At 35.0% G+C, this 12,276-nt stretch overlaps 1 protein-coding gene across 1 annotated transcript; it reads left to right on the top strand.

Moving 5' to 3' along the window:
* The first annotated feature begins 5,609 nt into the window (after positions 1 to 5,609).
* TICAM2 (toll like receptor adaptor molecule 2) lies at positions 5,610 to 6,918 on the top strand. Its single transcript, XM_012544118.3, has one exon. It carries the CDS (start codon positions 5,668 to 5,670, stop codon positions 6,331 to 6,333), a length of 666 nt encoding a protein of 221 aa, XP_012399572.1. The 5' UTR covers positions 5,610 to 5,667; the 3' UTR covers positions 6,334 to 6,918.
* The last annotated feature ends 5,358 nt before the right edge of the window (positions 6,919 to 12,276 follow it).

Genomic DNA, 12,276 nt, shown 5'->3' with positions numbered 1-12,276 from the left:
GGCATTTTGTCTCTTGTGGTACAATAAAATGCTATTATATTCATATATTATAATCTGTTAGACATTCCCTAAAAGGACACTTCCTTAGTTTTCAGTTTGGGCCCAACATTGTGATATATAGAAAGTTTGAGAGACATAGTTTCTGGACAATTAATCATTTTATTAATCAAGCTAATATATAAATAATAAAAACAAAGTCAGTAGTACTCCCAAATGCCAAAGACCTCTCATGGAATCCATTCAATATTTATATGGTCTTGGAAGAGTGGATTTTCCTGAGGTTGGCAATCAACACTGACTGATTAATAGTTCATGAGAAGAAACAATATCATAATGAAAGATGGACCTGTTCTAATGAAGGTTTTGGGGACATGATTCTGATTACTCTTTCTCCCAGACCACCCCTGGCCTCTGGTAGTCTAAACAAAAGATTGACTTCTGTGTCCAAACCTGCCTGAGAACACAATGAGCCAGAATTCATCTTAAATTAAATTCTTTGTAAAATTTTCTAGTTGGATGGGGCAACAAGTCTCAGCCAGGATGGAAAAATATGTACATACCCTTCCTCCCCCTCTGAATTTGGACAATTTCATCTATCAACAATGTCCTTAAGATTCAGGCTTGGTCTAGTAAAGAATGAGGATCTAGGAAGGGGAAAAAATACCCGGGCATCCCCCAAGAATTGGCTATTTAGTAATTATATCTCTCAACATGAAAAGAACTGATGTACATATTTTTGTTCACATAGAACCTTTCCCCCCTTTCCTTGATATCCTTTGGGTGGATATAAGCCTAGCAATAGTATTTGTCAAATCAAAGAGTATGCACAGTTTCATTTGGATACAAGTAACTTAACAGAATGATTGGACCAATTCCCAGCTCCACCAGTAGTGCACTAGTAATGCCTGTGTTCCCACAGATCCTGCAACATTTGCCATTTCCCTTTTGTGTCATCTTTGTTGATTTGATGGATGTAGTTTAATTTGCATTTCTCTGATTATTAGTAACTTGGAGCACTTTTTTCACATATTATTGATTGCTTGGATTTTTTTCCAAAACTGATCATTTATCAAGTCTCAAAAGATTGAATCAGTATTTTGTATATCTTGATTATGAGACTGTAATGGGCTGAAGCTCGAGCTGATGCACTGAGGTCCCAAGCACGTGAGGCTAAATGGTAATTAGACTATACTCTATTAATATATGTGCTTGGAGAAAGAATGGCCCCGCCCACTCTCCGTGCAAGTCCTGATGTGTTGTATAGGAAATGACGATTTTGGTGGGTGGAGGTGCAGGGACAGGAAGAGAGGTGGGGAGAGAAGGCTTGGCTGGCTTCTGGTCTGGCTGGTTTCTGGTCTGGCTAGCTTCTTGACTCAGCTACACACATTGCGATCGTGAACCCCCCTTCACCGCTGATCCCCCTTCACCTCCGATCCTTCTTCACTTCTACTGAGAATAAAGATTGAAGATTTTCCCTTAACCTGAATTCCTGACTCCAGCTGATTTTTAAATACGCGGTCATCACATGAGATCTTTATCAGAGAAACTTGCTGCAAAGATTTTTTCCCAATTAACTGTTTCCCATTTATATAATTAGAATTGTCCATTGTCTCATTTGTTTACTCATGAACTCTTTTTTTATGATTTAATTTACTTTTGATGTGACCTTCTGTGTCTAAGCCCATTTGGAGTTTATCTTGCTACATATTGTAAGAAACTACATATTGTATGACTAATTCTTATCAAACTGAATTCTCATTTTTCCAGCAATTTTTATCAGGTAGTGAGTTCTTGCAGGGGCTTGGAAGTTTAGCTAACACTTTGCTACCCTAATTGCATCTGTATTTTATGTAATTTGTTCCATTGATTGAGCTCTTGATTTTTTAGTCCAGTCCCAGTTCATTTTAATATTTACTTCTTTATAGTGTAGTTTGAGAATTGGTACTGAGATACTATCCCTCTTTCCCACTTTTTTTCATTATTTCCCTTGAATTATCATATATATTTCATTACTATTTTTTCTAGCTCTTGGAATGTTGTCCTACAAAATATGATGAACCTGAGGCAGATTTTATGGGAAGGAACTGGGGTACTTTCTATATGCAGGTATTATATACAAGAGACACAAACAATGGTATAGTACCAAAGACTAATGAGTTGAAAAAAAGCTATGAGGATAGTATTGCTAAACTTCATATTTGTGGGAAAATGCAAAAGATAAGAAAATGGACATTTAAAGCTATATTCAGAGCAATGAAATGGAGAAAAAAGTACATCCATCTGTTATTTCATCTGTCATTTCTACCAGAAATTATCTTCAACAAATAAAAAATAAATAAATAATCTTAAGATTGGAAAGGTATGACTAAATATGGATTAATATGGCACTGAAACAAAAAAGAAATGAGGATATAATAAATATCAGCCTTAAAAGAGTTCAGGTAACCATATGTGTATATATATTACATTTCACATTTTAAGAAATCATGGAGAACAGAAAGCAGCAGAAATCAAAAGATAAGCAAATAATGTCCCTGTTTTCAAAATAAGGGAGAAATAATTCTTCAAACTAGACTCAAAAGGCAAAATTCTAGAATGGATTATTAAATATGTGATTTTTTAGTACTTAGCGTTGATCATGAAAAAACAATTCTTTCTTTTTTCATCTAGATAAAGAGCCTGGTAAACAAAAAACCTGACAAGTCTTTAGACATCTTATTTTGGGCTTTAAGCAAGGCATTTAATGTTTTTTTATGTTATCTTTGTGAAAAATATGGAGAAATGTAGAATAGAGGATAGTAAAATTAGTTGAATTAATAGCTGATTGAACAGCTGGACTCAAACTGTATTCATATTGACATGGATTCATTAGAAGTTTTCTATAGTATTATGAAGTCCTAAGGCTCTGTCAATAGATTTATGTCACTCAACATTTTGTGAGTGAGGATGAAAAAGACAAGTCATTCTTGTTAAATTTATGCATGACAGATATGGAGGTGATATAGGGATGATATCTAAGAAGTTAAATGACAAAATCAAAATGCAAAAAAATATCAGCATGCCAGAAAAATGGACCAAAATGAATAACATGACTTTTGGGGGATAAATGTAAGTTTACATAAAAATGTAAAAAAAAAAAAAAAAAGCATGTGCTTAATTTTTCAAAAATCAAATATTTTACAAATTTAGTGTATGAGCCCCCTGGCTTGTGAGCAGCTCATATGAAAAAAATCTCAGGGAATCAAATTGCATATCTTTTTCACTTAGGGCAAGGGGAAGAAACCTTTTAAAAACAATAATGAATTGCAATTTCTATCTTTTAGAAGCAATTAGAATTTTTTTTTTAATTTAAGAGAAAAAATCAGCAAAATCAATCATGCGTCATAAAAAATCTGAAGATATATGTGATATTCCATACCTATAGACCTTCTCCTTCTAGAAAGTAATGGGGGCAAGGAGAAGAGGTATCTTTTCATATCACTTCTTTGGGATCATGCTTGTTCTTTGTCATTTTACATTAACTATTTTGTGGTTATTCATTCCTTTTACATTGTTGTAGGCATTGTATTTATTTTCTTAGCTCTGCTTATTTTATTCTATATTAGTTTATATAAGTGTTCCCATTATTCTTTGTATTCATCATATTGGTAGTTTTTTACAGCACAGATATATTCCATTACATTCATGTACCACAATTTGTCTAACCATTTATTACCCTGTTAGAGCATTGATTTTTACTTCTTTACTATCACAGCAAATGTTACTCGAAATATTTTAATGAATATTGGAACTTTCTTGTTATCAAAGACCTATTTGGCCAGTGGTGGAATCTTTGAGTAAAGGGGTTTGGCCATTTTAGTCACTTTATTTGCATAATTCCAAATTATGAGGGAAAAGGGAAAAAGGAAAGAATCTGATCAACATTCATCTTGTATAATAGAAGTTAATCTATTCCTCCTCCTCTCCCCCTCCTCTTTCCATCAAACCCACACCTTAAACTCTAGTTCTTGCACTATTTTTTGACTTCTATTTTATTGTTTTGAAAAGTGACTTTTGTTTTGCTTGTGATAATTCCCTCCCCCATCTCTCCTCCCTCATAAACATTTGTCTTGCCTTTCCTTGTCCCAACTTGTTTCATTCTTGAGGTGTGTGTGTGTGCATTCTCTTTGCTTTTCAGATAGGAATATAGCATCTAGAAATGCTTCTTCATACCACTCCTTTGTATACTCTTCTTAATCCCATCCCAATGCATCCCAGTTATGTGAACTAGGAAGTCCCTCTCCAACTTCTTTCCTAGAGTATTCCTTTTTCCCTCTTTTCTTAAAACTATCGAAATGAAACAAAACTGTACCCAGTTACTGTGATTGTTTCTTGGTTCCCTTTTTTATCAATAATTTTGAAGGGAACTTAATCTCTTTTCCATTTAAATATAAACCCTTTCTGATGGTTAGGTCCCATTTATGCATTAAGCAAGCTTTATCAGTTTTCTACTGATTTCTGTGTTTGCATTTCAAAGTTGTACAGAAGCTAAATTACCGCTCAGTAATGAGTTGAAAGAGTATATGACTCACTGGATAGAGTAGTTAATCCGTGAGTCAGGAAAACCTGAATTCAAATATGGCCTTTCTCTTTTTAAATGAGATTTGGAGTTCATAGTGCTACCCCTCCAATTAGAGAGTCAGAGAAGTGATGACGTAGAGGACCAAAGGTGGTGGGGGCACCTAGGTAGCACAGTGGATAAAACACCTGTTCTAAAATCAGGAAAACCTGAGTTTTCAAATGTGACCTCAGACACTAGCTGTGTGATCCTGGGCAAGTCACTTAACCTTGCTTGTCTCAGTTTTCTCCTCTGAAAAATGATGTGAAAAAAAGGAAATGGAAAACTAACTACCATCTTTGCCAATAAAACTCCAGTTGAAGTCACAAAGAATTGGAAACCAGTGAAACTACTAAACAACAGAAACCAAAGCTAGTGAAATCTTCCCCCCCCCCCCCCCCGAAGCAATTAGGGTTAAGTGACTTGCCCGGTGTCACCCAGCTAGGAAATGTTAAGTGTCTGAGGTCAAATTTGAACTCAGGTCCTCCTGATCTCAGGGCTGGGGCTCTATCCACTGTAGCACCAAAGTGCCCCAAGCTAGGGAAATCTTGCAGAATGATAATGTTATTTCAAGAGTGAGTTTCCTGGAGCATGATAGTGAAGTCATTCAGAGCCATCCCAAAGTAGAAAACTCATGTTGTATCCTATAAAGTAGTTCACTGACAAATACTGCAGATGTATTATTTTCCTTACATACAGGTAAAATGGCATGGTGGGGACTTTTTGGCAAAACCAACTACATTTTTAATGATGGCCATTTTGTTATACTGGTTATCTTACTTGGAAATTCCTGATGTAAGCCAGATCCTCTATCGACCTTTTACTATGCTAGACTTTGTGAAATTCTCGAAAGAAAAATCATTAGCTTCCTGAAGCTCATTTGACATTTCTTTCTTAAGTTGTAACTCTCTTAAGTATCTGACACTTGTCGAGTTCAAGAGAGGTTTCAGTCTTTTTTTCTTATCTTGAACACCTTTCACTCATTTACCAATTTTGTTTTTTCTTCTTCTTTCAGATCAGAAAGAAATGTTGAGATTAAATAAAGTTCTCTTTTGACTTGAATATTTATCATGGGCATCCAGAATTCTAAAATCGATTGCACCCCTCTTTCTTCTTTTCCAAGGAAGAAGAGCATGGATACTAAGCAAGAAGCCAAACACTTTAAAGATATTAGAGAGAGCCATACTGACAAGAACTTGAACAAATTAAAGGAAGACAAAGAAGAGGGGGCAGCAGAAGATCTATCTACAGAAGACTTAGAAGAAGAGGTATTCTTTAAGTTTGTGATTCTACATGCTGAAGATGACACCCATGAAGCCCTCAGGGTCCAACAGATGCTACAAAATCAATTTGGCATTAAACCCGGAATAATCTTTGCTGAAATGCCATGTGGCAGACAGTATCTACAGAATTTAGATGACGCTGTAAATGGGTCTGCATGGAGCATTTTTTTATTGACTGAAAATTTTTTAAGGGATACTTGGTGCAATTTCCAGTTCAATACATCCTTGATGAACTCCATTAATAGACAACATAAATACAATTCTGTCATACCAATGAGGCCACTGAATAATCCTCTCCCCAGGGATAGGACACCATTTGCCTTACAGACTATCAATGCTCTGGAAGAAAAAAGTTGTGGATTTTATAAACAAGTAGAAAACATTTTCCAGGATTCTGTGTATGAGAAACAAAAAGCCATATGGAAAGATTCAAAAAATATGGTAGATGCTTAAAAAAAGGAAGAAGAGTAGAACATTTTAGTGAATGAAACAAAACAAAATTACATGATTGGAGGCAGAGAAGATAAAATGATCTTGTTGTTTTATAACAACTTCCAGGGAAGTTAAAATAAAATTTCTGAGAAATTAGAAAGAATAATACTTTTTCTGGGAAAAGTCATTGGCACTGAAAACCTTTGAAATTGTCATGCTTCTCTAAACAAGCGCTAACCATTTTGATTATTCTGTTCCTGGAAAGGTTATTTTTCCCCACAATTTGAGTATGTGACAAAAGATGTGCTTTTAATTCATTTTTGGCATTTCCTTGATTAATCCTTTTCTTTGAAGGGTATTTTCCTTTGATTCAATGTAGTATAATAGAAAGTTTGCCAGGTTTACAGTCAGAAAACCTTATTTCAAATTCCAGACTGACATTTAATGTTTGATAATTTCTCTGCCTTAATTTCCTCATTTGTAAAATGAGGGAGTTGAATTGGTTGGCTTCCAAGGTTTTTTCCAGCTCTTTATCTCTGATCCTATGGATATTATATAATTTCTTAAAATTGTATTCTATGTTTTTAAAAAAAAAAATAAAATACGAGCTTGGCATTTTGTCTTTGATATATATATATATATATATATATATATATATATATACACATGTATATATGTGTGTGTATGTGTATATATAAAGATATATATATACACATACACACACACATATACATTTTTTCCAAGGGAATGACAAAAGACACTTGGCCTTTCTACTTTCATAACTCCTTGAAAATTCCAAAGGTTTGTTTTTTTTGTGTGTATCTCTAGCTCCTCCTAGTGAAGAAAATTTTCTGAAAATTGAACTTAGTTATTCAGTAAATATTTGCTAGGAGACCACATGTTATAATGCAGGCATCAGCAAATTATATCTGGAGAGCCAAATTCATCTGCCCACCATTTTAACATGTAAAAACACATACATGAATGTCTATACATATATTATACATTTGAGAAAAGGAACCTGTTGCAAACAGAGATTAAGTGACTTGCCCAGATTTATACAACTAATAAATATCTGAAGCCAGATTTGAACTCAAGAACATAAGTCTTCCTGACTCCAGGCCCATGGCTCTAACCACTGAACAATCCAGCTGCTCCAGATATAAAAATAGATCAATCTATATATGTGTATATTTGTATTGTGTATATATATTTATGTATATATGTATCTTCTATATACATGTATGTGTATATGTATATTGTGTGTATATATATATATGTATATATATATATGGTGATATATATATATATATATATATATATATAAAATCTGTTGTCACATGTCCTTCACCTATGGATGGAGTGTGTCATATTCTTGAGCAGATAAAATAAACTGCAGTGAGTGACGGTGTGTAATCCATGCTGCCTTATTGGTGAAGAGGCAGACACGAACCCTGAAAATTCTTCCAAAGCATTTCACATTCAACAAGTTTGAGCTTCACAAAAATCTTCTGATATAGGTTACTACCGACTTTATTATCCTCATTTTACAGATGAAGAAAACTGAAGCTCAAAGAGTTTATAGAGGAATTAGGGTCCAAGGGTCCAAGTCCAGAGTTCTGTTTTCTACTTTCTTTAATACACTTGTTAATGCTTCTAAGAAATAAAAGGTGACTTTTTTCCCAGTTAGAAATCTGAAATTTTAAGTGGATACCAACATAAGGTTAAAATGGATATGTGATTTAGATATAAAGGGTGATACCATAAGCAAACTAGGAGAGCAAGGAATAATTTACCTGTCAGATCTTTGTCAAAGGGAAGAATTTATGACCAACCAAGAGATAAGAGAGCATTATGAAATGCAAAGTGTGTAATTTTGCTTATGTTAAATTAAAAAGATTTTGTATAAATGAAACCAATACAAACAAAATTAGAAGGAAAGGAGAAAATTAGGGGAATTTTTTGCAAGTATCTCTACTAAAGGCTTCATTTCTCAAATATTTAAAGAACTGAGCCAAATGTATAAGAATGTAAGCCATTTCCCAATTGCTAAATGGTCAAAGAACATGAACAGGCAGTTTTCAGATGAAGAAATTAAAGCTATCTATATGAAAAAATGCTCTAAATCACTATTGATTAGAGAAATGCAAAGTAAAACAACTGTGAGTTACTTCACATCTATCAGACTGGCTGAAATCTGAAAAGGAAAATAATAAATGTTGGCTGGGATGTGGTAAAACTGGGTTACTAATGCACTGTTGGTAGAATTATGACCTGATCCAACTCTTCTGAAGGGCAATTTGCAACTATGCCCAAAAGGCTATAAAACTGCATATCTTTTGATCCAGTGATACCACTATGAGATTTGTATCCCAAAGAGATCATAAAAAAGGGAAAAGGACTCACATGTACAAAAATATTTATAGCAGCTCTCTTTTGAAGTGACAAAGAATTGGAAATTAAGAGGATGCACATCAATTGGGAATGGCTAAATAAACTGTGGTATGTGCATGTAATGAAATACTGTTTTCTTATAAAAAATGATAAGCAAACAGATTTCAGGAAAAACCTAAAAAGACTTACATGAACTGATGCTAAGTAAATTAAGCAGAACCAGGAGAACATCATCCACAATAACAGCAACATTGTGGGATGACCAACTACGATAAACTTCTCCAAAGCAATCCCAATAGACTTTGGACAGAAAATGCCATCTGCATCAGAAAAAAAAAAAAAAGCAAAACTATGGAGAGTGAATGTAAATCAACACATGTTATGCTCACTTCTTTTTTCTGTTTTTTTCCCCTTTCCCATGGTTTTGCTTTGTTCTGATTCTTCTCTCCCAACATGATTAATAAAATAATGTGTATTAAAATAAAATTTAAAAATAAAAATAAACTATGATAGACTTAGCTCTTCTCAGCAATACAGTGGTCCAAGACAATTCCAAGGGACTCGTGATGGAAAATAAATAACCACATTCAGAGAAAGAACTATGTAATCTGAATACAGATTGAAGCATAGTATTCAATTTTTTGTTTTGTTTTGTTTTTCTTTTCTGGGCTTTTCCCCTCTTGTTCTGATTCTTCTTTCACAATATGACGAATGTGAAAATGTTTAACATAATTGTATAGGTATAACATATATGAGATTGCTTGCTGTCTTAAGAAGGAGAGAGGGAAGGAAAAGAGGGAGAAAATATGATGAATTCAAAGATAAATATTGAAAACTATCTTTACATATAATTGGAAAAAATAGAATGCTATTAAGTGAAAAGAAGGAAAGAAGAAAGAGAGGAAAAGAGGGAGGGAGAAAGGAAAAAAGCAAGACAGGAAAGAGAAGGGAAGGGAAGGAAAAGGAAGGGAGAAAGGAAAGAAAAAAGGAAGGAAGGAAAAAATGAAAGAAGGAAGAAAGGAAGGGAGGGAGAGAGGAAGAAGAACGGGAGAAGGGAGGAAGGAAGGAAGGAATGGAAATAAGAAAAACTATGATCAGGCAGATTTCATGGAGGAAATGGAGATCGCTAAAGTTCTTTCCACCCTCAAATTCTATGAAAGGATGAATACAGTCTCAGATACAAGCAGTGTGATCCTATGCAAGTCAGTTCTGTCTGCCTCAGTTTTCTTATCTGTAACTCTGGAATGATAATAGCACCTACCTCAAAGGGCTGTTGTAAAGATCAAATAAATAACTGTACAAGTAATTAGCACAGTGCCTGGTAAATAGTAAGCACTATATTATTAATAATAATAGTTGTTATTCATAATTATGCCCCAAAGGCAGACTTTGAAGCCACTAACAATGTAAGAAAACACTGCTTTCGCAGTATCAGACTCTAAAATGAATTGATTTTATAGGGGGGAAAATGGGTGGTCATATATCATCTGTGATGTTGAAGGATCCCCGAAACTCTAAAACTCCTTGAATGATAAATTCTCTTTAAATCTTGCCACTGTGGGGACCCCAGCAGAGGAGAAGCAGCTTCACTCTGTAACTCTGGTAGGGCTGGTTGTGTTCAGAGATGGAGATACCAATCCTATTAAATTAAAAGAGACTCATTCAGTTCTCTTTAAATTCAGCTCAAGTTGAAATCCAGCTTGTAGATAAAAAGAGCCAATTAGAACTCCACCCACTAGCCCCCACTAGCTCCCTTTAGCTTGTAGCCAAGCTTATAAAAACTGCAACTTGGAACAACTCTTTGCAGAGGAGCTAAAATGCCAAAGAAACTCTCTTTCTTCATGGCATAGCAAACCTCTGCCCACTGGAATGAAATTCTCTTCCAGTGCTACCCTCTCTTTATCTCCCTCATCTATTTCCCTAACAAGACTTTTTGCCTCTCGGGATTTCTCTAAACTTTACTTCTCTGCCAGAATTCAGCCTTTCTATTCTTGCATAGTAAAGGCTGACTTCCCAATGCCAATAATAAACCTCTTTTATCAGTCTAGCCTTTTCGGGTTTGTAAATTCCTTTACAAAGAATCTCTGAGCCACCAAAAGGGGGTTCCCCAAAAAACCCTTGCATCAAATACCAAGGGGGTGTAGCGGAACCAAACCTCTCCATTTGGTTCTCTGAACCCCACTATTACTAAACCTTATAATTTAATTCCCTGACCACCAGGAGCCCGAATCTCATTTTGGTTCCTCTAAATCTAGACCTCATCATTTGGTCCCCTGACAGAAGGGAACCCCAAAACCTAAACCTCATCAATGTAATTATCTTGAAATTAATCTATTTTGGACTAATATCAATAGCTGGCCCAAGAAGAGATTCATAGCATATACTTTTTTTTCCCCTATGCATCTAGGATGCTTTTCCCTTTGTTTTTTCTTTGCTCCCAATTTCTATTACTTCTGGGCTGGGCTCATATTTTCTATACTAAATATTTTTCCAGTCTCTATCTTGTTAGGACTTTAGTAGGACTAATTTAAAAGCAACTCCCCCCCAAAAAAATTCTCTGGGTGTTGATTTTGTTGTTTTATTGTTGCTGTTTTCTCCATAAAGAGCTCAGAATCTGTTCTTAAGAAAAAATGGCCACCTCACCTGAAGTTTTCAATCCAAGGTTTTTGGTGATTAAATTTAATTTAAAATTTTAATGTGCCTTTTGTATTGAAGTCTCTTTGTCTTTACCGTCTTTTGTTTTGACTTTTGGTTAGTAATAGTATTGTTCTTTTTGCTATGGAGGGCAGGTAGGTGGTAAAGTAGACAGAGCATGATCCTGGAATGGGGAAGACCTGAGTATAATTTCAGAGTCAGACACTTACTAGTTGTGTGTCCCTGGGCAAGTCATGTAACCATGTTTGCCTCAGTTTCCTCATCTATAAAATGAGCTGGAGAAGGAAATGAAAAACCAATCCAATTCTCTGCCAAGAAAACTCCAAATGGAATCAAGAAGAATTTGAAACAATGACTGAAACACATGAACAAAAACAAATTTGCTGTGATAGTTCCTCTATCATGTATTGATGCTGATTACTTTAACCCCCATTACCTGAAGATCATGTATGTTATATTTCACTCTTCTTCTAGAGTTCTCCCAAACCCTTTAGATTATCCAGGCTCTCTGCCAATGGTTCCATCCCTCACCAATATTGGAGATTCTAAATCAGGGGTCCTCAAACTACTGCCCGTGGGCCAGATGCAGCAGCTGAGGACGATTATCCCCCTCACCCAGGGCTATGAAGTTTCTTTATTTAAAGGTCCACAAAACAAAGTTTTTGTTTTTATTCTAGTCCGGCCCTCCATCAGTCTGAGGGACAGTGAACTGGCCCCCTATTTAAAAAGTTTGAGGATCTAAATGCTTTCTTTATAGGGAAAACAACCATAATAAAACAATGGAAACAACAGTTTTTTAAAGTTTTAAAAAAGAAGTCCTACTAAGATTCTGGGAGGCTGGAAAGGCATTGAGGACGTTCTAAAGGAAGGTCCCATATACACAATTTCATAATCACTAAAATTAGGATTAACTTT

Source organism: Sarcophilus harrisii, chromosome 1, assembly GCF_902635505.1.
Source record: "Sarcophilus harrisii chromosome 1, mSarHar1.11, whole genome shotgun sequence".
Taxonomy (NCBI): Eukaryota; Metazoa; Chordata; class Mammalia; order Dasyuromorphia; family Dasyuridae; genus Sarcophilus; species Sarcophilus harrisii.
Note: the sequence above shows the minus strand (reverse complement) of the source record. Positions and strands in the feature narration are given on the sequence as shown.